General features: G+C 33.4%; 1 protein-coding gene across 3 annotated transcripts in view; it reads right to left on the reverse strand.

Moving 5' to 3' along the window:
- Positions 1 to 27,277, reverse strand: part of XRN1 (5'-3' exoribonuclease 1) — a 167,307-nt gene that overhangs the window by 75,835 nt on the left and 64,195 nt on the right. For all 3 annotated transcript variants that reach the window (XM_077130309.1, XM_077130308.1, XM_077130307.1), the window contains exons 16-20: positions 25,517 to 25,686; positions 24,525 to 24,645; positions 24,331 to 24,429; positions 19,875 to 19,978; positions 17,578 to 17,709 (exon numbers count right to left, since the gene is read on the reverse strand). In XM_077130309.1, the coding sequence (XP_076986424.1) occupies positions 17,578 to 17,709; positions 19,875 to 19,978; positions 24,331 to 24,429; positions 24,525 to 24,645; positions 25,517 to 25,686 (626 nt within the window). The remainder of the gene's footprint in view (positions 1 to 17,577; positions 17,710 to 19,874; positions 19,979 to 24,330; positions 24,430 to 24,524; positions 24,646 to 25,516; positions 25,687 to 27,277) is intronic.

Consider the following 27,277-nt stretch of genomic DNA (forward strand, 5'->3'; position numbering starts at 1 on the left):
AGTAAGAAGAAATCAAGTTCTGAAGCACATGACAACAATGATGAACCTCGAGGACATAGTGCTGAGTGAATTAAGCCAGACACAAAAGGATAGACACTATATGATTTCACTAATATGAACCCCTAGAAAATGTGAACTCAGAGTCTTAAAATGTAGAATACAGGGGACCTAGAGATAGACAGAAGCTAGAGAAGAGGGAGTGGTTACCTAACACACGCAGACTTGTTAACGAGGTTGAACTTAAATGTACAGGAAGAGATACATGTAGGTGATGATAGTTTTTAGTGGGATTGTAAGTAACAATGCCATACTGAAGGTGAATATGACTGAGAGGGGTTGTTTACAGCCATGTATCTCACTGATTAGCACTGCAAATATAAATTAATTATTGCATGACTACTTTAAAGGCATGACACTTGTACAAAGAGTTAAAAATAGAGGGGTATATGGGGAAAACTACCTATTGCATGCTATGGTGTATGTGAGCATGCGTGTGTATATATATTTTAAAGAACTTAAGCAAGCTATGTGAGATAATATGTGAGCTGCAGACGAAATGTGAGTTGGAAGAGTTCAGAAAGCAGTTGGACAAAAAAAAGTCATTATAGAAATAAAGGCCACATTGGAGTAATTAAGCATAAATGAGAGTAAACACTGGTGAAAAAACCACAAGGGATATTAAGAACAGGAGTGAGCAAAATTAAATAAAAATAAACAAAGAGTTAACAAGAAGTAGGAAAAGAATAACAAACATGGAAGATCTGTTTGGACAAAGACATCCAACTTACACAAAAATGATATCTCTTATAAAGAGAAAAAATATAATGAAATATATAAAAAATTGAAAGAATAGGTTCTAGAAAAGATTTTAGAAATAAAGGAAGATTTTAATCTACATGTGAAGAGGCATACTGTTTCAGGAAAAACTAATTCATAATGAGTGACCCCAACATATATCCTAGTAAATTTACTGGTTTTAAAGATTAAGAAAATATCATATGAATACATAAGCAAAAGAAAACAACATCAGTTTTTAGAGCTGAAATTACACTGGCCTGGCTTTATTCATAGAACCAGTCAATCTAGAACTTTCTGGGACTAAGGAAACAGAGCCTAACCATAGACACATGTATAAAGGTAAATAGAAAACATTCTTTAATACATAAGCATAGAAGTAATTTTCATAAGCCTTTCTTGAATAAATTCTCACAGGACAAATTTCAGTGAAATAAGAAATGAGGGGAGAAAGTATGGTAAAAGAACTGATGAGTACTCAATCTATTTAAATAAAGAACGGTGATGACTAACTATGGTTAAGAAGAGAATGCTTATAAACCTGACAATGAAGAAATGTGAAAAAAAATACAAAATTTGTGTGGGAAAGTGGGTGTTGTTAAGAATAAAAGAAACAGCACAATAATACCTAATTGTAAAGTAATCATGTTAAAACACTGAATGAAGCTGCATCTGAGCTATAGGTTTTTGTTTTGTTTTGTTTTGTTTTGTTTTGATTTTACTATTATTACTTTTATTTTTTTCTCTATATTAACATTCTATATCTTTTTCGGTTATGTTGCTAGTTCTTCTAAACCAATGCATATGTACTAAGAAATGATGATCATGCATCTATGTGATGATGTTAAGAATTAATGATTGCATATGTAGAATGGTATGCTCTCTAAATGTTGGGTTAATTTCTTTTTTCCGTTAATTAAAAAAAAAAAAAAAAGAGAAGGGATAATTGGAGCTGAAGGGATACAGACTGTACAACGGGACTGGATATAAAAACTCAGAAATGGACAGCACAATACTACCCAATTGTAATGCAATTATGTTAAAACACTGAATGAAGCTGCATGTGAGGTATAGGTTTTTTGTTTTTGTTTTTGTTTTTTTTTTTCTTTCTATTATTGTTTTAATTCTTATTCTGTTGTCTTTTTATTTCTTTTTCTAAATCGATGCAAATGTACTAAGAAATGATGAATATGCAACTATGTGATGTTATTAAGAATTACTGATTGTACATGTAGATTGGAATGATTTCTAATTGTTTTGTTAATTCTTTTTTTAATTAATAAAAAAAAAAGAATAAAAGAAAACATTTAAAACTGACATCAAATAATAAAGACATGGGGTCAAAAATAACATCAAAGGCTGAACTTGAGTAATAAAGGTATATGCATATTAAAGGCAAAAATATTCTATTAATTGGAGTAAAATGAAGAAGTAGGAAGAACAAACAGACTCTAACTCTAGATGTCATCCACAGAAACAGAGGATAAAGTTTTTAATGTTATCTTCATAAAAATAATCACTAGAATAAAAATATAAAGCCTCCCAAAATAATACAATGAAAACTACAGATCATATAGATGAGTTTTTATAAAAAGACACAAACTGAAAATATAAGATAAAATATGGAACAGAACCAAGAACAAACATAACCATAGTTCATCTATAATTGTAACTGGCCTAAACCTGCCTGTAATTACTATAACGAAAGTTAAAAACCCAATCTATTTTGTACAAAAGATATATCTACAACAAAGCTGCAAATATAAACTAAAAGAAAGCACTTCTTTTTTGTAGTACCTGTGATAGTCTTTCAGTTTGTTAACTAAATTCTTCCTTTGCATCAAGAATTTTTTTTTTTAAATTCTATTTTAAAACATCGTTTCTGTACCATATGTTGGGATCTTTACTTCAGGGTTGGACTATCAGGTCCTTCCTCCATTCATGTCATTATTCTTTTTTTGGGTGTTACGCATGACTATTTACTTTAATGCATAGTTTAGTGGAAAGGGCAGGAATCTGGGACCAAGCATCCTATCTTACACTGTTTTCCTTTTGTATGCTTTGTAATGATGTCAAATTTTTTTCTTGCTATTAATTCGATTTTGAGCTGGGGATATTTGCTGTTTCTTAACTATTTTTATTAGATCTGAAAAGTTAGTGTTTGGTTTTTATCTTGTTATCTGTGAAATCTTCATTACTGTCTTTTACTATTATTACGCCATCTTTGTATTCATGTTTTATTTAATCTTTCTCTCTCTTTCCATCCAGTCATCTATTCAGGGTTCCCACATACCACCCTATTATCAACACCTGATATTAGTGGAGCTCATTCCTTACAATAGATGAAAACTCTATTAACTATAGTCCATGGTTTGACTTTGGGTTCATTGTTTGTATTGTACAGTTCCATGAACATTTTTTTAAATTTTAATTATAGTATATGCAAATGAGAAACTCCCCCTTAAGCATCTTCATATATACAATTCAGTGCTGTTTATTATGTTCATAACGCTGAGCTATCCTCAACACCATCCATTAACAAAACTTTTCCATCATCCAAATAGAAACTCTACATTTAAGCATTAACTTCCTATTCCCTACACCCAGCCCATTCCCCAGTAACCTATATTCTATCAATCTATAAGTTTGCTATTCTAATTATTTTATATCAGTGAGAGCGTACAATATTTGCCCTTTTGTGTCTGGCTTATTTATTTCTCTCAATATGTCTTCAAGTTTCATCCATGCTGCTGCCATGTATCAGAATTTCATTTCTTTTTATAACTGAATATTATTTATCCATTCACTGGTTGTTGAGACACTTGACTGGCTTCCATCTTTTGGCACTTGTAAATAATGTCACTATGAACATCAGTGTGAAGATATCTGTACATGTCCCTATTTTCAAATCTTTTCGGTATATATTTAGAAATGGGAATGCTGGGTTATAAGGTATTTCTACACTTAACTTCCTGAGGAAATGTCAAATCAGCTCCCACAGTGGCTGTACCATTTTACATTTCTACCAACAATAAAGGAGTGTTCCTGTTTCTCTACATCCTCTTCAACACTTGTAATTTTCCGTTTTTTTAACAGTAATCATTCTAGAGGGTGTGAAATGGCATCTCATTATGGTTTTGATATGCATTTCCCTCATAGCTAGAGATGTTGAACAAATTTTGATGTGCTTTTTGGTCAACTGAATAGCTTGTTCAGAGAAATGTCTATTTAAGTCTTTTGCCAATTTTTAAATTGGGTTATCTTTTTATTGTTGAGTTGTGAGATTTCTTTTTATATTTTGGATATAAAAATCTTATTGGATATGTGGTTTCCAAATATTTTCTCCCATTCTGGTGGTGGTTTTTTTTTTTTCAATTCAAAATAATTACATTTATGTACTTTTCAGTCATTATACAATGTACAGACATTACCCATTTAATTATTTATGTTCCCCAAATGGTTAAACAATGAAGATTTTCTATGAAAGAGTATACATAAAAATTTTTTAGATGCAAAGTCCTGTTTCCTGCAAAAATCACTCTCAGGCATACATTTTGTGTTTACATATAGTCCTTGAGAATACTACAGTAGCAGTGTATAAGTCCATTCAGTAAAAAGAACTGAAGGATGACTTTCAAGAGAGTTCTTCACAATGATAAAAATCTTAAGTCAAAAAACTGCATATTTATGTCAGAGATCAAAAGAGGCTATAAAGAAATGTAAATAAGCTTCTCTGCTACATAAATAAGCTTCAAAAAACAATCCTGAAGATCAAGGGCTTGGTCTCTTGACTTGGGAGTCCCTAATGTTTGAGACAGTATCAGGAGTTTCCCCAGTGGTAAAGTTTAATAGTTCCATATTTATGTAGCAAGGACCTTAGCTTACCTATAGTTAGGACTAAAGTTATTTTCAGAGGACCTCTTTTGTTGCTCAGATGTGGCCTCTCTCTCTCTCAGCTCAATTGTGCAAGTGAAATGATTACCCTCCCCTCTACATGGGACATGACATCTAGGGTGAAAGTCTCCTTGGCAATGTAGGATTTGATTCCCAGGGATGAGCCTAGCTCTGGTACTGTGGGATGGGCAATGCCTTCCTGATCAAAAGGAGGAAAAGAATTGTAACAAATAAAGTATCAATGGCAGTGAGAGTTCAATTAGAGTCTGGAGGCTACTCATACACAAGCTTCAGCTAGATATTGCAATTTATCATGGTTTGCCAAACCCCAACCCAAACCATTCCTGCCAACCCTAAAGAACACCCACGGCTTTATCTGAGATTCCACAAAGGTTCCATGCACTATGGTTACTTTCCACAAATTAGATGGATTCCTAGGCCAGATAAATCCTGAGACCCAGAGGGGCAAGCCACTCCAGAACATCAACTAGTTCCATATCCCTATCCCATACTATCAACAGCCCTTTCCAATAGGAAAAAGTTAGAATGGGCATAGCCTAAATACCCCTAAAGATTGGGAGAAGGATCAAAGGAGAAGGAAGAGTTATAAAAGAGAAAATATGATTTAACAAATGACTGCTGAATCATCATGCTGATATTTCTTTTAGTCTGTGTCTTGGAGCAGCTAGAAGGAGAACTCCAAAATTGTACAACTGCAACCCATACCAAACTCTGAAATCTGCTCTATAACCAACTGTTGCACTGTGCTTTGATATTTATTGTTTTATATATACTATTTTTCACAATTAAAAAAATGTAAACAACTGTGTACTCTTTTTTGGTGAAGTTGTTCTAATAATAAACAAAAACTTTTAAAAATCTCAGAGATTGATACAAATAGACAAGGATATCAAGGATTTTCTATACTTGGCTTATAGTCTAATGGAGAAAATAATCTCTATTGAACAACATAGTATCAACTTGTTTCCTTCCTAAAGCCTTCCTTTGGCTTTGCTCGGAAACTTGGAGATGGAATTTGTTTATTATATGATAGTGACAAGATCAAACATCTCTATGACAAATCACAATATCCACACAACCCTGAGGCTTTACTGTACCTGCAGCATCAACAACCACATAATTACTTGTAGTAGTACACAAAATTTTGAACTTAAGGCAAACTCATGTGCATTACACAGAGTCAGTGCTTGCTTATGTGCTGACTGATCATTTGCATACAATATCAGCTTTATGGGAAACACAAAAACAGGAAAATTTCCTTCCATAACTCTGGTAGCCCTTTTTGTTGATGCATTGGCACTAATTCCCCCTTGCTGCAGCTTCTGCTTTTACAGTCTCGTCTATCCTCTATTCTGGACTTAGATTTAGTTAAAAACTCCAAAGCAGTCTGACAATCTTATATTGGAGGATAGGGTAATAAAAAGAATGGCTTTTCTTGTAGTTTCTTAGTTGGTTTATATTTTCAAAAACTGCAGTTAATGTAAAGGTCCTAAGGAACACTGGGTCCTTGGAGAGCAGCTGTGACTGCTCCTCCAGTCTTTGTCAGCATCTCTAGGCTACACTGCCTGCTGGGATACCAGAGGACTCAAATGCCAACTCTCTCCGCCTTCGAGGGCAAGCTGCATCTTTGAGACATGTCTTATCGACCACTTCTTTCTCCACTCCATTCTCGGTACTACAGACTCTCTTTAGGTCCTATCACTTTGTGCATGGACTACTGAAGTAGTCTCCAGATTGGTCTCTCTCCTTCCATTCTTGCCTTTGTCTAAATCATCTCCCAGACAGCAACCAGAGAGATCTAAAATGCATATGTGACTGTGTTACTGCTCAACTTAAAACCTTTCAATGTCTTTGCAGTATCAAATAAGTGGCTGTCTTTTAACTTTCATGATAAAGTCCTTTGATGAACAAAAGTTTTTAATTTTGATGAGGTCCCATTTATCTTTGTTTTTTTTTTTTTTTAACTTGCGCTTTGGGTATAAAGTCTAAGAAACCATTTTCTAACACAAGTCCTGAAGATACTCCCCCATGTTTTCTTCTAGAAGTTTTACAGTTTTGGTTCTATTTAGGCCAATGTTCCATTTTGAATATGGTATAAGGTAAGGTTTTTAACCTTCATTCTTTAGCACATGGACATCCAGTTTTTCCAGCACCGTTTGTTAAAGAAATTATTCTTTCCCCAATTAGATGACTTGGCACTCTTGCCAAAAATCAGTTAGCCATAAATGTTGGGGTGGATTTGTGAACTCTCAATTTGAATCCATTGAATCTATTGAATCCATTGTGCTGATACCATGCCATCTTGGTTACCATGGCTTTGTAATACATTTTAAGATCGAAAGTGTTATTCTTGCAAAGGAGAAACTAAGCTTACTTATAATTATGCTTAAGAGTCACCCCAACAGAACCTCTCTTATTGCTTTAGGCCAGCTCTTATCTCTTTAGGCCAGCTCTGCAGGTGAACTCACTGTCCTCCCTCCCAATGTGGACATGACTCCTGGGAATGAGCCTGGCCCTGGCATTATGGGATTTAGAAAGCCTGCTTGACCAAAAGGGGGAAGAGAGAAATGAGACAAAATAAAGTGTCAGGGGATGAGAAATTTCAAATAGAGTCAACAAGTTATTCTGGAGGTTATTCTTATGCATTATACAGATATTTCTTTTTAGTTTTTAGTGTATTAGAATAGCTAGAAGGAATTACCTAAAACTGTTGAACTGTAATCTAGTAGCCTTGATTTTTGAAGATGACTGTATAACAATTTAGGTTTTACAGTGTGACCGTGCGATTGTGAAAACCTTGTTGCCGATGCTCCCTTTACCTAGGATACAGACAGATGAGGAAAAAATAAGGACAAAAAGAAAATAAGTAAATAATAGGGAGAGATAAAGGGTTAAAACAAATTGGATAGAATGCACTTAGTGCACTAGGTCAATGAGATGGGGGTAAAGGACATAGGATGCATGGTATTTTTCTTTTTTCTTTTTCTGGAGTGAGGCAAATGTTCTAAAAATGATCATGGTGATGAATACACAACTATTAGATGATATTGTGAGTCACTGATGGATACTATGAATGGATTGTATGACGTGCAAAGATATCTCAATAAAAATACTAAAAAAACAAGCAAACAAATAAACCATATAGAACCATACAACACAAAGAGCGAACTTGAATGTAAACTATGGACTATAGTTAACAGTGTATTTTTTTCATCAATTTTAACAAAGGTGCCACAATAATGCAAAATGTTAGTAACAGGGAAAACTGTGTGTATGCATGTACATAGACAGGAACGCTGTACTTTTTGCAAGATTTTTCAGTAAACATGCAACTGCTGTAATAAAAAAATCCTAAAACAGAGAAAGAAAAAAAAAAGATCAGGAAGTGTGAGTCCTCTAACGTCTTTCTTCTTTTTCAAGATGGCTTTGTTATTTGGGGCCTCTTATGCTTCCATATAAATTTGATGATTAGTTTTTCCATTTCTGCAAAGACGGTTGCTGGCAGTTTGATAGGGATTCTTATAAACTTACCGGTTAATATGAAGATAACTGACTGTGTTACAATTCTGAAATTTCTCACAAATGAATTTCAGGTTCAGAGCTTATTTTATTTTTGTCTTTCAGTGGAGTTTTGTAATTTTTCTCTTCTTTTAGATTTATTCCTAGTCATTTTAGAGTTTTGTTGCAACTGTAATTAAATATTTTCTTATTCTAAAAATTAAGAATAAATGGTTATTCTTGTTATTAGTTACTATTTTGTAGGTACATTTTATACCTAGTCAATGTACTAAATTCTCTTATAAGTTACATGTTTTTCGAATATTTCTATGTAGACAAACTATGCAAGTAATGACAGCTTGCCTCATGCTCAAATATTTATATAATTCACAGTTTTTCCTTGTGTTATTACCTTGGCTAAAATACTGAGAGCAATGTTAAAAGGTATCAGTGATAGCAAATATCTTTGTCTTGTTTATAACATCAATTTAACCAATACGTCTGTTTAAGCACCTGGCATGATGGTTGTGCTAAGATTCTGGTTAAGAAAAAACATGAAAACCCCTACCAAGATGGAGAAATTTCCTACTATTTCTAGCTCCTAAGGAATTTTTTCTATGGTTATGATTATTCAAACCTCAGTGTTGAAAAACAAACAAAAACTCCTGGATGTTGAATTTTTGCTATCTCAACAAAAGGCTTCATTATAATTATGATTATTATCATTATGCTTATAATGATTATTATTAGTACAGAATTTTTCTTTTTTTTTTTTTTTACATGGGCAGGCACCGTGAATCGAACCCGGGTCCTCTGGCATCGCAGGCAAGCATTCCTGCCTGCTGAGCCACCGTGGCCCGCCCTAGAATTTTTCTTTTTAGTTAATGTAGTGGACTAGCTGTCTTAATATTAAGCCACCCCTATATATGTAACTCCTATTTGACTATCCTTTATTATTCTTAATATATTGCCAGCTTGATAGTCATAAGATCAGTAGTAATTACGACTTAATCATAAGCTTTGTTCCTTTTTAAAAAACCACTCTTCTTGTATCACATGATTTCTTCTTTCATGATTTTTATTCAAAATATTCAAGTAGCTATAATAATTCAAATAGACTATTTCAAATAATTATTTTAGAAAGACTGAATGTACAGTGACCTCTTTCAGCCATTTTATGTCTAAATTAGTCTAAAATTTGTCTTCACACTTGAATGCTAGTTTTGAGAAGGATGCAATTATAGCTTATGGATATAAAAAGGGTATAATACATCACAACCAAGTGGGATTCGTCCTAGAATTCAGGGGTCAGTTAATATTGGAAATTCAATTAAGGTTATCCACCAGAGTAACAAAAACAAAAGAAGAAAAACCATATATTATTCTGACATATGCAGAAAAGAATTTGATAAAATCAGTACCAATTAATGATTAAAAAATTTCTTAGCCAACTAGGAATAGAAATAGGAATTCCCTTAATCTGATAAAGAATCTTGGCAAAACAGTACAGTAATTATTATATTTAATGGTGAATGACTTAAAACTTGCCCCTGAAATCAATGCTGAAAGTTTTATTATTTTGCAATACTCAAACAAAACCAAAAAAAGGACAAAAAGACTTGAAAAAACATTTCACAAAAAAATATATGCAAATGACCAATAAACATTTGAAAGAATGTTCAATGTCATTAGTCATCCGGGAAATGTAAATTAAACCATAACGAGATACCACTATTCCTGACTGGCTAAAATGGAAGAGATAACAAGTATTGGTGAAGACAGAGATTAACAGAAATTCTTACAAATTGCTGCTGCAGTGTAAACTGATACAATCACTTTGCAAAATTTTTTGGCAGTTCCACTCAAGTTGAATTTAGGCATACCCTATGAAGCAGTAATTCAACTTTTAGAAACGAGTACCTATGCATTCAGTAAAAGATGCTCATAGCAGTATTGTTTGTAATAGCTCCAAATGGGAAAAACCTCAAATGTCTGTGCACAGTAAAATGGATATATAAATTGTGCTAGAATACTATGGAATACTATCATAAGTGAAAATGAATGAACTGCAATACATGCAATAACATGGCTGAATCTCAGAGTCACGATACTGAGCAAAAGAAGGTAGACTCAAAAAGAATACATTCTGGGGCAGGTCACAGTGGCTCAGTGGCAGAGTTCTTGCCTGCCATGTTGGAGACCTGGGTTTGATTCCTGGTGCCTGTCCATGTAAAACAACAACAACAAAAAAACACATTCTGAATAAATCAATTTATATAAAATTCAAAAATAGGAAAAACTGAACTATTGGGTAATATGTTAGGATAGTTCATGTTCTTGGATGGGGGTTCTGTTTCTTAACGTACTTTCTGGTTACATGTTCACTTTGTAAAATTTACCATGCAACACACGCACGATTTGTATATATCTTTCTCTCTGCACATTATAAAAAGTTTACATTAAAACAACAACAAAAAGTTATTTAGAATAATATTTTAGAATTCCCAAGTGGTTGGGAGATTTTTCTCTATTTATAACTTTATTGTTTTGGGGTCAGTGTTGTATATGTATTCGTTCTGTAGTGTTAAAATTTCTTGCATTTTCTTAGTAGCCTATACGAAAGGGTTCATATTTTCCATATAGGGTATAGTATCTCATCTATAAGTTTTAAGTCAGTGAATTATATTATTTAGATTTTAGTTCTGCGGATTTGTTCTTTGATTACTAAATCTATCAGGGACTGAAAAGTCAGCCTCTGAATATTATGTTGTTATTTTGCTTCAGTTTCGAAGACACCAGTGATTCTAAGACATTATATCATGAATCACTAAGCAAGAAAAAAAGAGGCCATCGATTAAACCTCGATGGTGAAAACACATTCTAACTCTGGAAATGATAAAAAGTGAAAAAAACGCACATTTTAGAATCTACCAAATAAAGTATGTGTAAATTCTTTTATTTGGTTTATAAAAGTTCAGTTTTGCTGTATTTACACTGTGAAATAAAATTTCATACAAAATGATCATTTCCCCTATTTACTCTTTTGGCTTTCAATTCAGTTTTATTTGATTTTTTAAAAAATGTTTTTATTGACAAATCTTCACACACATACAGTCCATACATAATGTACAATTAATGGCTCACAATATCATCACTTAGTTATGTATTTACCACCATGATCATTTTTTAGAACATCTGCATCACTTCAGAAAAAGAAATAAAATGAAACAAGAAAAACTCATTCATCTCATACCCCTTATGTCTCCCTCTCATTGACCACTAGTATTTCCATCTACCCAATTTATTTTACCTCTTAGCCCCCATTATTTATTTATTTTTATCCATTTTTTTTTTACTCATCTGTCCATACCCTGGATAAAAGGAGCAACAGACACAAGATTTTCACAATCACACAGTCACAGTGTAAGACTTTTGTTACAAGCATCTTCAAGAATCAAGGCTACTGAAACACAGTTCAACAGTTTCAGGTACTTGCCTCCAGCCACTACAATACACCATAAACTAAAAAGGATATCTACATAATGCATAAGAATAACTTCCAGGATAACCTCTTGACTCTGTCTGAAATCTCTCAGCCACTGAAACTTTATTTTGTCTCATTTTTCTCTTCCCGTTTTTGGTCGAGAAGGCTTCTTCAATCCCATGATACTGGAACCTGGCTCATCCTGGGAGTCCTGTCCCAAGTTGCCAGGAAGATTTATACTCTTGGGAGTCATGTACCATGTAAGGGGGAGGACAGTGAATTCACCTGCAGAGTTAGTTGGCTTAGAGAGAGAGAAAGGCCACATCTGTGCAACAAAAAGGTTCTCTGGGGGTGACTCTTAAGTCTAATTTTAAGTAGGTTTAGCTTCCTCTCTGCAGGACTAAGTTTCATAGGGTGAACCCCAAGATCAAGCATGTGGTCTACTGATTTGGTTCTCCCCACTACTTGTGAGAATATCAGAAATTCTCCAAATGGGGAAATTGAGTGTTTCCTCCTTTCTCCCCAGTCCCCCAAGGGGACTTTGCAAATACTTCTTTATTTACTGCTCAAATTACTCTGGGATTTATCAGGGCATCACACTAACCTTGACAAACCAACAAAATCTCACGTTCTATTCAAGTTCCATGTACTTATGGTGTTCACTAAACTGACCATACAAGTTAAATTAGATAATGCACTATCAAAAATATAAATTTTGCACCAAATAAACATCTCTCCCTTTGGTCCCATAGAAACTGAAGTTTTAAAATATGGACAATATCAGCCTTTACCCTGTATTCTGAGCAACTCTAGTTCTATATAGATCAGCCTCATTCGTATCTCTAATCAAAGTTTGATCCCTTTTTCAACTTTTTAAACAGTTCCTGTATGGGGTATTGCTGAATTTCATAGCTTTAGAGCCCTAACTCTGAGTCTCAGGTGTCACATAAATACCCGAAGTTTCTGGGAAAGATCAGATTATATACAAACAGCTCAGTATCTCAGAAGTTAGAAATAACAGTCACAACTCCTGAATATATGTGACTGCTATAAGAGCTTACAATCTAGGATCCTTTACAATAGACCCCAGCCTGATAACCCATGCTCTCGACTCCAGCTTACCAAGTTTTTAAATTACAGTTAGTCCATAGGAGTGAGGCATGAAAATATTTGTCTTTTTGTTTGTGATATTTTAGGACTATGGGTTATTGTCAAACTGTTTTGTTTGATTTTTAACACAGCAATCCCTGCTTTCTTTTTATATGAATTTCCCAGGTGTGTTTTGGTAATGTGTTCTTTAAGGAGACAGAACTGAATCAAATATGCATTTTAAAATTGTTGGAATATAAATGTAAAACGGCAATTTCTGAAAAATATAGATGCTGAGGGATGGTTTGAGGTATACTTCTTTTGGTCAGTTATACAGGTGGGTGATGATGCTAGTGATAAAATCTAAGTGTTTCTGTCTTATAATTAAGGAGCTATAGCCATTAGCTTCATTGACAAAATTCTTAGTTTGGTCATGTTTCTGTCATTTTATTTTAAGCTTCCTATATCGTGTTTCATTTTTATTTTCTATCTTCTGGCTTTCGTCTTTTGATTTTTCCTGCTAGTCACTGGGAAGTTAAGAAATCTTGCTTTATGATTTTTTATTAATTCTTTTGATTTAAACTTAAAAAAATATTTCATACTCCTCTGATTTTCTAAATTATAAACAAAACAATCTTTAACATTCTCCTATGTCTGGTAAGAGTTTACAACTGAACATTAATTCTATATTAAATAGTTTCAATGTTTATCAGGAATCCTTTGACAACCATATATTTTTATTTTGATCCATCTCTTGCTTGGCTGAGGTAGAGTTTTGGCACTCGCCCCCAAATTATTTTTGCTTCATCTACTCCATAACTTCCCAAAGTACTTCCTTTACTCCTTCTTCCAGCCCTAAACTTTTTCACTCCCTTATATCCTCAGTCTCTACTTCCTCAACTGAAAGTTCCTCTACATATCTGTGCAGTCCCCTTAAGTGTTTGCTATTTATTTATTTTTCATACCATGTAACTTGTGCCTAGGAGAGGATGCTGGGGTTCTCCTATGATCCAGAATAACTTCCAAACCCCTGTAAACTACCTTATGCTGTTCCACTCTTCCCCTCAGGCCTACCATCTTCCTCAGTGACTTCAATGTCTACATGTATGATCAACCCAAGATCACAGTAACTCAGTTTCACAAACTCTTTATCTCCAACAACTGTCTCTCTTCATTTCAGCCACATACTTCCATGGCTATGACCTGGGTCTTGACATCACTCATAAGTATTCTATTTCTAAAATCACTCACTGAAACATCTTATTATCTGATGGCATCCTTTCCTCCTTCTAATTTGCTTGTTCAATAACTTCATTTATGGCCCTTATTTAATTTCATTTGAGACCTCTATCCCATTGATTTTCTAGTATCTTCCAGACTATTAACTAACCCTCTCCTTCTTCATTTCTCTCCCTATCTCACTTAGATTCTACTGTCTATCATTTCAGTAAAGACTGTATATACAAGTCCTTACCAGTATTTTAAATTTTAATGCCTCTTTGTCTTTTCATTTTAGCCACCTGGCAAAATCCAGCCCTGATTAAACTCTGCTATTTGCTATTCTAGGCCTGTAATTCAGCAGATGAGCTTTATTAGAGAAAGCCAAAACACAGGGCAGACCGTGCCATTATTAATTCATAATCATCAACTTCAAAAAGGGCCTTTAATATGCATATAATTCTACTTTGTTTTTCTGATCAACTGATATGCTTGCATTTTCTCAGAGAACTATTTTCAAATCTCTTCCACTCTACTTGAACTTATAACACTTCCTTCTTTCCTACCATGCTCAATAGCTGACCTCATCATTTTCTTTTCTAAGAAAAGAGAAGGCATCAAATGACAGTTTCTTATTTTCCAGATATCAAACACATAAACCAAAACTACATTTGCATTTGCATCTCATCCTGTTAAAAGAGAGGATCTATCCTTCCTCCTACTGAAGACCATCTTGTTCTGCCTTCAAATTTATTATGTTTTGATAAACATAATATATTTATTATGTTTTCACTCTCTTGAATATTGATTCTCTCCTTCTCGTTTGTTTTCAGGCATGATCAAATCTTTCTCAGCAAAACGAAAAACAATGCTCACTCAATTCTACATCCTTCATCAGTTGTCTCTTAATGGTAATTTTCATCAGAAAGGAAATCTGTCACACAGGAATAAAAAAATTTATCAGGTATATCATATGTGCTTAGTCAGAAGGTTTCTAAAACTAAAATCAGATAATCTGATACTCATGGAAATTATGCGATGTGACATGTTCACAGAAAAAGAAGGTACTGAGTTTAGGAAACCATATTTTGATTGGTAAGTTGCATGGGGGGGTATAACTGAGATAAGAAATAGGTTCTACATTTATGCTGCAGAGGTGTTAGAGTAAGGACTGGTTTATAGAAGCATCACTCCTACTAGTCAGAGACATCAGAATCCCACCTTATGCTACTGATACTACAATGCGCAAAATAAAAAATGAACTTCAGGGGTAAGCAATGTTGATCTTTTGAATTTCACCTTGAAAGAGAGATTATGGAAGAGCCTGGCAGGCAGGGCAAGAGGATAAAAAAAGTGAAGTAATATAAGGGAGAAATACAATGTTAAAGAAAAGGAATTTGAAGGAATGCGTATCATTCTTCCTACTGGTGACTACAATAAATAAACCCATGTCTCATAAATCCATATTGCCTTGTCTGTCCAACTTGGTTGATGAAACTAAGTAAGAGATCCTAAATTGACAGGCACTAGAAATCACTCTCTTTCGTGAACTAGTGTACACTGCTATCAACACCAATAGCCGGCACCCTTGATTGTTCTCTGCCTTTCACTGCCATCATAGAAGATAAAGTCATTTCAGAAGGGAAAGAATAGATAGGATAAGGGGTCATGATGTTTCTGTCCCCTTCACAGCTAAACTTTTTGAAGAAGTTGTTTGTCCCTACTTGTCTCCATTTCTGTAACTCTCAATCGTTTTTCAATCCACTCTAGTCCAACCTTCAGCCACGACACGCAATGAAAAGAACTCTTGTTTAACTTCTTCATAACCTTTGTAATAATTTATTCCCTTATTCTCAAAATACTTAAAAAAATGTATATGATGTAACACGATGTTATCTTTCTCTTTCAAGTGCCTCTTTCCTTCCTCAATCAGGCTTCCCATTATTTTGTCCACTCCAGCCAAAGTGGACATTATCAGGCCCTTACACCTACTGCTTTTCCATCTACTATAGGGACTTTACATCTCACTATTCCCTCATCCTGAAGCATGCTTCCTTTTCATTCTTTTCCTAACTCCTCCTCCATATTCAAATCTTAGTTTTATCAACATTTCTTCAGGGAAGTTTTCCCTGACTAAACTAAAGTCCTCCCTCTAGGTCCAATCTCTCTATTACATGGTCTCAGAGTATTACTCCTTCAAAGCAATTATCATGGCTGAAATTTAATCAAAATCATTCAAGATGTTAATGTTTATCTCCCATCCACCTGTTGTAATTTCCATGAGGGTAAGGACTATGTGTTTTTATTCATTAAGGTATTTATAGTGCCTACTACTATACCTAGCAGGTAATTAATTAAAAAGTGTTGAATATATGAACAAATGGCCAAAGTCTTTAATTTTTAATTTTTTCCCATCTAGAGAGTATCAACTAAAACAATCCCCATTATTCAAACAAATATTCACTGAGTACCTAGGCAATAGCTAAAGAATCAGATTCCTGTGGTGACAAAAACAATTTTCTCTGCCCTCTTGGAGCATACTCTCTAAGGAAAAAGACAATAAAGTAACACTAATAATTATATGATTTTAAGTGCTAAAAAGGAAAATATCAGCATGCTATAAGCTCTGACAGGAGCATTTAATTTATCCCAGTTGGGAGGCAAAAATTTGTCCTACCTTTGTCACTTGAGAACTATGGTTATCTTTTTATTTTATGCTGGATGGTTTTTCATGGTCTTTGTATATTTTCCCTGTTTACTTATCTTTGAATAAAGATATTAAGGCCTGGTATTATGTCCTCCAAAACTGTAGAGATGTATTCTCCTGGAATTCCCCAATGGATGCCATTAGAGTTTAAACGGGAGAGAGCAGATGGATATATATTTACGAACTATTTCATGTCCTATTGCCAGTCTATACTATTCTGTTTTGTTTAGGGTTTGGATGAAGACAGACAGGCATTGTTAGGGTGGTAGCATGGGACACAAAGCAGTCTGGCATCCTTAAAAATTAACATTTTAAAAAAAATTAGCATTCTAATTTTTTGTTGATCCTGTGAATTTCATCTTGAAAGAGTGATTATGGACGAGCCTGGCAGGCAGGGTTAGAGGACAAAAAATGTGGTGTAACACAAGGAGAAATATGAAGCAAGCTTCTTGTTATATAGTTGGTACAGACCTTGTATTTCTGAACCAAGGAGCAAATGGGGGATTGGAGGATGAGGGGAAATGAGGAACAAAGAAGGGTATTCCTTCCCATTTTCATTTTATTCACATATGGCCAAGAAACTCAATGACCTTATGGTCAGTGAAAATAAATTACAAATTCAGAAAATACAGTGTATTGTATATTTTCACTGTCTTCTGTACTTCATGAAATATGTTAGCAACAAACTGGTCAACAGCTGCTAGCCAGATATTATTTTAAACTGAAAGTTCTTTATATTCTTTAAAACATAAAATGAAAATATAGTCAGTATTCAGAATGATTACTATGTCAAATGGAAAAAAGTTAGATGATGAGCTCATTAAACCAGATTTCTAGTTCTATGATATTAAATATTTTTTATAATACTCACTGTTCTGAAATTCCTTGTACTTCTTTTGTCCAGTTAGATTGCTCTTTATCTCCAAGAAGGGCCACTTTAGATGGTGGTGCTGTTCTTCCCACATAAAGCTTCTGTGTTCCTGGAGGTTCTTCCAAGTAAAACCTTTAAAATTAAAATAAAATGAAATTATATTACCTAAAAACTTTTGGTTTAATATAGAGCTCTAGTAGTGTGAGTTTTCAAAGTAAAAAGTTTCGATGTGATAAAACAGTAAAAGAAAAAATTCCTTTATTACTCTAATATAAATTGCAGAACAAGGACTTAACATTTTCAATTAAAATGTAAAATAAGGGTGGGCAATGGTGGTGCAGTGACAGAGTTCTCGCCTGCCACTTGGAGACTCAGGTTCGATTCCTGGTGCTTGCTCATGCAAAAAAAAAAAAATGAATGAATAAATAAATAAATAAACTATTCTTATAAGAAACTAAGAATATAATAAAAATTTTAAATGCTCTGAAGTGCAATTTTGATGCATTATATCATCTATAAAGTATTCCTGTCAAAAGTTTTAACCTCAAGCCAATAAAGCACTATACCTAATTCATAGTTTATAAGAAATATTGGGTATGGAGGACCAAATTAAATGACATTAAGAGGAAACAATCATATAAATCCAGAATTCTAAAAAATGTAGAGACTTAAGTTGTACACGGCCCTAGGATATAAAATCAATGGGCAAAAAGCCATTATATTTGCATAAAGTAAGAGCAAACATGGGAAGCCTGAAGTTAAAAACACAATAGCAACAAAAAACACCATAAAACAAAGCACAAAACCATTTATAATCACTGCAGAAAACGTTAAATAGTTAGGTATAAATCTAACAAAACACGTAAAGGATGTGTATGCTAGAAAAAACAAAACACTGATGAAAGAAATTAAAGCTCTAAATAAATGGAGAGATAAACTGTGCTCATAGATTGGAAGCTATAACATAATAAAGATATCAATTCTCCCCAAAGAGAGTTACAAGTTTAACACAATTTCTACATAAATTCAACCAAGGGTTTTTTGTAGACATAGAATAGCTACAGTAATCAAGGTGTTGTGGTATTGCTACAAAAATACACATACAGATCAATGGAATAGAAAACAAAACCCAGAAACAGACAACACAAATATGCTCAATTGAGCTTTGACGAAAGTGCAACTGAGCTTTGACGAAAGCAAACCAATGGAGAAAAGGATAATCTTTTCAACAAATGGTGCTGGAACAATTGAACAATCATGGACAAAAAAATGAACCTTGACCTAAATATACCTTATATGAGAATTAATTCAAAATGGATCATAAATTTAGATGTAAAACTATAAAACTTTTGGAAGAAGACACAGGAGAAAATTTGGTGGACAAAGAACTAGGTGAAGAGCTCTTAGACATGATACCATAAGCATGATCCACAAAGGCAAAAAAAAAAAAAATTAATTGGACATCATGAAAAAGGCAGAGGTACTGAATTCTAAGGATTCAAAACGAATTCTCAAGATTTCATACGGAAAAGCAGATTACACACAAAGAAAAAAATCATACTGGCAATCAACAACATTACATGACAGAATGCAATTGAGATTGTTTGCAGAGATGTGAGGAAAAAAAATTGGGCCTTGAAAATTCATATGTGAGTAAAAGAAAACATATTTAGGACATTTAATAATTTGAAAATGGAGCATCAATCAATTTCCTCTGGGGGGGAAAAGTTACTTCAGAAGCTTCTAGCCACATGAAAAATAATAAAAGAAAAAAATCAAGAAGACAGAATTCACATGAAATACGGGTAATAAAGACAAAGAAGAACCTGTCTAAACAATCACTGATAAAGCAATTGTGAACTTGAACACAACGTTAAGTAATTATTCTAAAACAGAAAAAAATGCATTTTAAAAATTAATGTATTATTTAAATAAAACCTGGGAGGGATGTGGTCAAGTTAAGGTTTTATAGGTTATTAATTCTTGCCAAAAAGAGAAATACATTTGCTAAATAATATAATGACAACCAATGGTAGGAAAGAACTAGGATATAGAACTTCCAAGCTACTAAAAGGAAAATAAGGAAAAAAAGTAAAAATGATATATGCACCTAAAATATCTTAAGGGATATACAATAAACTGTCAATAGTGGTTCAACTTTGAGTGGTATAAGAGGACTTTCATCGTCACTACATAATGTAAATGTTCTCATAATAATTAAATCATAAAAAAGGAATCAATAAAAGCCATGAAGTAAAACAAATATAAATTTAAAAAGATTGTTCATCAACTCTTACTTAGTTTCTCCATCTGATACAGCAACAACTCTAGCTTCTTCAAGGTGAGGCCAATTAACAAAGACAGACTTTCCAAGCACTGATGAAGCCACATTTTCTATACTCTTAAAATAAAGGCAGAAAAGTTCATTCATTTTTCAGGTCTAAGAGAAAACTTTACAAAACAAAATTAAGTGATTAAAAACTGGCTGAAGTGTTTATAACTGCTGTAAAATCTTAATTATAATAAACTAAATACCAAGACCTTAAAATTTTATGCTAGAAAGAAAACTTTGTCCATGCAACCAATTATTCCCAACTATACTTAACTCTTCTCAACGTTACTCCAAATTTCTCCACTTACTTGAATTCAGTTACTTTTCTTAATTTCTCTTTTCTAAATTGTACCTTTAATGTCAACTCTTTTTCTTTCTGGTACAATTTCTAGGATTTCTGTTATTTTATAATTCTTTACTTGTTAATTTATTATGGGCCTGTGAGAGATAAATGGATACTGTCTTACATATTATAAGCATTCAATAAATTTTAGCTATTATTATCACTTCTATTACTATTTCCTTTCTCTTCTTTTCCCAAGTTTACCTTTACCTCTGCCCATCTTTTCTCATTAGATAAGCACTACTATCACCTTAAAGTATTTTTCTCAACTTATTTTTCGCCAGTATAAACAACAGAAAGCTTCCCTACTTCTCACTTTTTCAAAAGCACTGACAATTATTAGTAAAAAAAGAGTGACCACTGATTTTAATCCTGAATTAAATTACTAGGTGAGAGAAGCTGGTTTCAGTAAAAACAAAAGAACAGCACTGATCTATAATGTATTAATGTCCATATGAACAGCCAATATTACTAGAAATAACGTCAGCAAGAAATCTAGAGTCTTAGTTCTGCCTAGAATCTAAGTAGTTCTAACTAGTTGTGTGAATAGGAACAAGTCACTTTACCAACTTCCATTTAAGTTTATTAATCTGTAAAATTAAAGACTTAATTGCTTGATTTACAAAATCAAATTCAGTTTAAAATTCTATAATTCTTAATGATTATAATGCTTATTTTTCTCATGAAATTAAGTAAAAAGAAAAGCAGAAATATCTAGAAAGGGGCTACTCATTTCATATCAAATAATCAGATATTTTAAAACAGAATCTAAGAATTCTGATCTCATTTCAGTTTGTGGCTGGTATAATGAAAAGAACATTAGATGTAAAGTCAGGAGGTATGGGTTAAGTTTGGGTTCCACCTCTTTTGATCTGTAAAATCTTGAGCAAATAATTTAATCTCACCGAATTTCAGTTTTCTCTTATGAGAAGGAAGAATATATCTACTTTACAATGTCAATTTGAGGAAAAAATAACATAATATACACAGAAGCTTTTATAATCTATAAAATGTGGTATATCCTGTATGAAACTGCTTCTTTAATAAAGTTCTAATCTTTAAAGGGACTGTGTATTATCTGATAAAATTTGCACATTTGTGTTAGACAACAAATTTGTGGTAGAAACTGAAGCCTAAATACAAATTTTCATTCACTTTTTCCTGTTCATTATCTTTAACCATTATTAAAAAGTATTTCTTTAACAATTACAGATGAATATTTTCAAATGTTTTAGAGTAACATTTTGACACTTAGACACTTCTTAATTTAACGCAGAGAACAACAGAATATATATTTTAATAAACAAAGTAAGTTTCATTATTAGAACTAAGTTCCTTCACTTATCCTTTTCCCTTCAATACATCTATTTCTAATTTCACTCTCCCACCCTTTCCTTTAATTTTTCAAAAAAAAGTTGCTCTGCTTTCCCAGATGAATCCCTTTCTTTAAGCCCTAGATCAAATCCCTTGTTATCCTACATGGGGTTTTGCTATCATAAACACCCCTTCCCTCTTCAGTTTCTTTTTTCCATTTTCCATTAGCTCTACTTCCTTTCTTTTATATGGATTTTGCATGAAGAGTTGCCTCTTCTCTATCTACAGCCATGTTTCTAGCCTTTGAATCCGCAGGAAAAACTTTTTGACAAAGGGCTCAATACTACCACTTCTACTTCCTATCCAATAAGTCCTACTCTAGTCCTTAGGAACTGGACTTCTGTCCCCACAAATTTACTGGAATAGACTTCTCAAAGGCCAACAATGATGCCCTAAGGGAAAGACTTTATTTTATATTTTATTCTTCTTGAACTGTGCGCAGTGTACAGTCCCTGCTCCATGTTTCTGTGATACTACTTTAGCTTGGGAAACATTCTCTCTTACCTCTCTGACCACTATATCTCCTTCATTGGCTCCTTTTTCCACCTTCAATAACTGTGGGTATTACTTTTTTCTTTAAACATATTGTATTGTGTATTATAACATATATAAAGAGCAAGGAAATAAAAAAAAATTGTTTTCAAAGCACTCTTCTAAAAGTGGTTACAGGATGCATCCCAGAGTTTGTCATGGGCTACCATACGATCCTCTCATATTTTTCCTTCTAGCTGCTCCAGAATACAGGAGGCTAGTGGGCTTTTTTTGTCATCACAATTGATCTTTTTTTCCTTTTTTTGTGAAAAAAATTTAATATATACAAAAAAGCTATAAATTTCCAAGCACAGCACCACAATTAGTTGTAGAACATATTTCAGACTTTGACATGGGTTACAATTTCACAATTTTAGGTTTTTACTTCTAGCAGCTCTAAAATACTGGAGACTAAAAGATATCAATTTAATGATTCAGCATTCATATTCATTTAAGTCCTGTTTTCTATGTATAATTCCATCACCTTTGATCTTTCCACACCCCTCATTGGGGTTGTTTGGGCTATGGCAACTTTAAATTTTTGATATTGGAAGGGTCTGTCACTAATATGGGGTAGGGAGATGGAACTATCTGATGTTCTGGAGAAATTGGGCTAGGTTTCAGGACTTATCTGGACAGGGACCCATCTGGAGGTTGTAGGTTTCTGGAAAGTTACTTTAGCACCTGGCATGTGGGTATTTCTTCATGGTGATACCTTAACCATGAGTATTCCTTTTCTTCTGGGAAATGAGACCCAATGACTTAGATATTACTTTCCTGTTAATGCCTCAGTCCCTATCTCTTTCCAAGCTCTAATTTCAGGTATTAAACTGTCTATAAGTAGTCTTTCTCGATTGATGCTCTTCATCTGAACCACAGAACACACAAAAAAATGATTTGACTGATTATAGCCTCAATTCTCCCAAGAATGGAACAAAACTAGTATCATTTTATTACTAGTTCTAGTTATATAGGAGATAAGTTAATTCAATACATACAATGGATGACTTAGGCCACTAGGACTTAAATGTTGTGTGGAAGTAACCCTGTTTGGAAAGGCTGCAGAGCAGTTCCAATTGCATATCTTACTACCATCTTAAAATTCCATCATTATTTATCACTATTCCCACCAAACTAGAGACTCCTCAATTCCAACTTTTCTATTCCAGGAAACAGCAAGTGTTTTCTATGAATTATCCTGGATATCACAGAGCTGTGCTAAAATTTTCCCACTCTTTTCATTCCTTACATTTAAACAAAAGATGCAACTTACCATTTATTTCTTTGTCTTGTTCATCTAGATCTATTGCCACTTCCACAGCTTATAACCTTATGGCCTAATATTTCAACAATGACAACTCCTGACCTTGCAGGTTTTCCATTTTCTTCCATTTCTCTTTATGCAATTAAGTTTACCATATTGCCACCAAATTAATCTTTATGAAAATACTGATCTCAAGACAACAGTCAAGAAAAAAGAATCCAAACTCCTTAATTTGGTATTCGAGGTACTCCATATCTGGCCTAAATCTGTTATTACAACCTTATCTTCTACTATTTGCCAAAACAATCTGCATCAGTCATTTTCATATACCGTTTCTCCTTAAATATACCACATTTATTCTTAAAAAGGAAAAAGTACTGAGAATATTACAGACATACAAAAATGTTTAAAAGAATAAGAAGTATATCACATTTATTTTTTATTACAATCCCCAGCTCATGCTATTCCTTTCAACTAGAATGCCTTTCCTCTCCTTCCTTCCTCTTTGCCCTAACTTGTTCTTTAGTGTCCTACTCAATCTACAAGCCTGTACTTAATCTTTAGTTTGCAGAGTTCTGCTTTTCAAAATTCTCGAAGCATTATTTTTGTTCATTGTGTCACAATCTTAAAGTCCCTGAACTGTTATTCAATGTGTAAAAATGTTTCTTTGCTTTATCCCTAATCAGACCGGAACTCCTGAAGTTACAATATGTTATACTTCTTTGGCAAACACCTTAGCACCTAGAATACTTTTATGCATAAGAAGCACTAATAATATGTAGAATGGAATGACTTCTAAATGTTGGGTTAATTTCTTTTTTTTTTCTTTAATTAATAATAAAAAAAAGAAGCACTAATAAATGCACTAAATAAGAAGCACCAATAAAAAGCACTAAATAAAATACTTACAAGTTCATCTGATTCTGCATTCACTAAGATTTCTAACATCATGTTTTCTCCACGACTGCTTTGCTGGAACACTTGTACCCCATTTTTCTTCAAAAAAAACTGTAAGAGAATTCAGGTAATTAATTTTAAATGTTTTTCCATAATCGCTTTGCAATCAATAAAGTAAAAACATTCTGAACTAAATGGTCACTGACTTTATGTTTGATGTGTTTCAGAGTAGGAAATCCACAGAAATATAACGCCTTCTGGTCAACCCTGGTTATTTTGTTCTTGCTTATGTCTATACGCCAAGCATCTAAAGATATTATTTTGTACCTAGAAATAAATCAAGGCATTTAGTTTAAAATACATACATTACACACAATCCATTTTCCCTTGTATATTTTGCAAGAATCATCTTGCTTTTGAAGAAAGGAATGAAAATTCTTCTTTAGGAGAGAAAACAGAGAGCAGGACAGCCAAGCTTCTCTGTTATTAGTCCAGATACAACCGTGTCTGTAGGTCACTGAGTAGAGGTTCTCCCCCATTAATTTAAAACAAAACTATGTACAATCAATTTAAAAAGAAGGAAAGTATATAAGATAATACAAATTTCCACATCCTCCATGTTACAAAACCCAGAACAGAATTTGACATTTTATAATACCTATTTCATTTTTCTCTTTAACAAAAGGAAAAGGTAACTGATAAAAATTCACTTTATTTGCATTCCAGTTCTCATCTGGGAAGATTATTTGCTGGGAGGATAAGAAGAGAGAAAAAAACAAGGAAGATACTTTTATGAGAAAAGAAAGAAAAATAGCCTCCAGGCAAGAAAATGGAAGAGCTCTTTTTTTCTTCTTCTTCTAGCTGGGTGGTTGGGGGTGGTAAAAGGCAAAGACCTAAGGATGTCAAATAATACTGGTAGCAGAGACACTGTTAAATGAAACAAAAATTCATACATCCTTTTGAAGTAGATAAAATAATGAAGGGGAAAAAATAATTTTTATAGAAGAAAGAAAATATGATCAAAATGAAAAGCTGTAGAAATAAGGAAAGATGCTATGATTTTTGGTCAATTAGATATAACTCAATTATCAATTGACTATAGCTGCTATAAACTATTTGTCAATTCTCCAAATAGATATCAAAAAGCTTTTTTTTTTTGCTGCTTTTGTTGCTGCTGAAAAATTCCAAATAACATTACCTTGTGCAACATAGCTCTATGTCAGGGAATTTTTCTGGCCACGGAGAGTGATATGTGAACTCTGTGTCTCTATCATACCAGCACATTAGGCACTCACTATGTTGATTTCTTTTCCTCTCTTCTTTTTTGAGTGAGTGGTTACACGACTCCATGGCTTCCAACAATTGTTTCTAAATGTAAATGTTGAAGAAAGGAGGTTACAGTATAAAAATTCTGTATTTCAACATTCAGAATATATCTCTATTCCCTCAGCATATAGAATTACTGCTTGTATTCTTGAAAAACAAAACATTAATGGATGAAACTCTGTTCCATTTTACTATATAAAAAAATAGATCTGTTATTAATCTGTTTTAAAATGCCCTAGAAAATTGCTACTAGTGGAAATTCTCCGATGCTACTCCAAAAATAGCCACTAACTGTGGATAACAACAGAGAATCAATGTAATTTAATTTAAATGTAAATAAATTTACATGTAAACTTATTATTAGTATCATAATTTACAGAGCAAATTCAAATGAAATACAGGAGTTGAAACAATTAATTCGGAATGTTTGAACAGACATGGAAAACCTCATCAAAAACCAAATCAGTGAATTGAGGGAGGATATAAAGAAGGTAAGGAATGAACAAAAAGAAGAAATTGAAAATATGAAAAAATAAATCACAGAACTTACAGGAATGAAAGGCACAGTAGAAGAGATGAAAAACAATGGAAACCTACACTGTCAGATTTCAAGAGGCAGAAGAAAGGGTTAGTGCACTGGAGGATGGGACATGTGAAATCTGACAAGCAAAACATAGGGAAAAAAATGGAAAAATATGAGCAGGGACTCAGGGAATTGAATCACAATATGAAGTGAACGAATAAACATGTTGTGGGTATCCCAGAAAGAGAAGAGAAGGGAAATGGAGGAGAAAAACTGATGGAGGAAATTATCACTGAAAACTTCCAAACTCTTATGAAAGACTTAAAATTACAAATCCAAGAAGTGCAGAACTGATCCAAATAGACGTACTCTAAGACACTTACTAATCAGAATGTCAGATGTCAAAGAAAAAAGAGAGAATCTTGAAAGCAGCAAGAGAAAAGCAATCCATTACATACAAAAGAAGCCCAGTAAGACTATGCATAGATTTCTCAGCAGAAACCATGGAGATGAGAAGACAGTGGGATGATATATTTAAATTACTAAAAGAGAAAAACTGCCAACCAAGAATTCTGTATCCAGCAAAATTGTTCTTCAAAAATGAGGGAGAAATTAAAATATTTTCAGACAAAAAATCACTGGAAGAATTTGTGACCAAGAGACTGGCTCTGCAAGAAGTACTAAAAGGAGTACTAGAGACAGACACAAAAAGACAGGACAGAGAGGTGTGCAAAAGAGTGTAGAAATGAAGACTATCAGTAAAGGCAAAAAGAAGGAATATTAGATATAACATATAAAATCCCAAAGGCAAAATGGTAGAAGAAAGAAATGCCCGTACAGTAATAACACTAAATATTAACGGATTAAACTCCCCAATCAAAAGACACAGACTGGCAGAATGGATTAAAAAACAGGACCCATCTATATGCTGTCTACAGGAAACACATCTTAGACCCAAGGATAAACACAGGTGGAAAGTGAAAGGTTGGGAAAAGATATTTCATGCAAATAATAATCAGAAAAGAGCAGGAATAGCTATATTAATATTCAACAAACCAGATTCAAATGTAAAACAGTTAAAAGAGACAAAGAAGGACACCATGTATTAAT

This window comes from Tamandua tetradactyla, chromosome 15, assembly GCF_023851605.1.
Source record: "Tamandua tetradactyla isolate mTamTet1 chromosome 15, mTamTet1.pri, whole genome shotgun sequence".
Taxonomy (NCBI): Eukaryota; Metazoa; Chordata; class Mammalia; order Pilosa; family Myrmecophagidae; genus Tamandua; species Tamandua tetradactyla.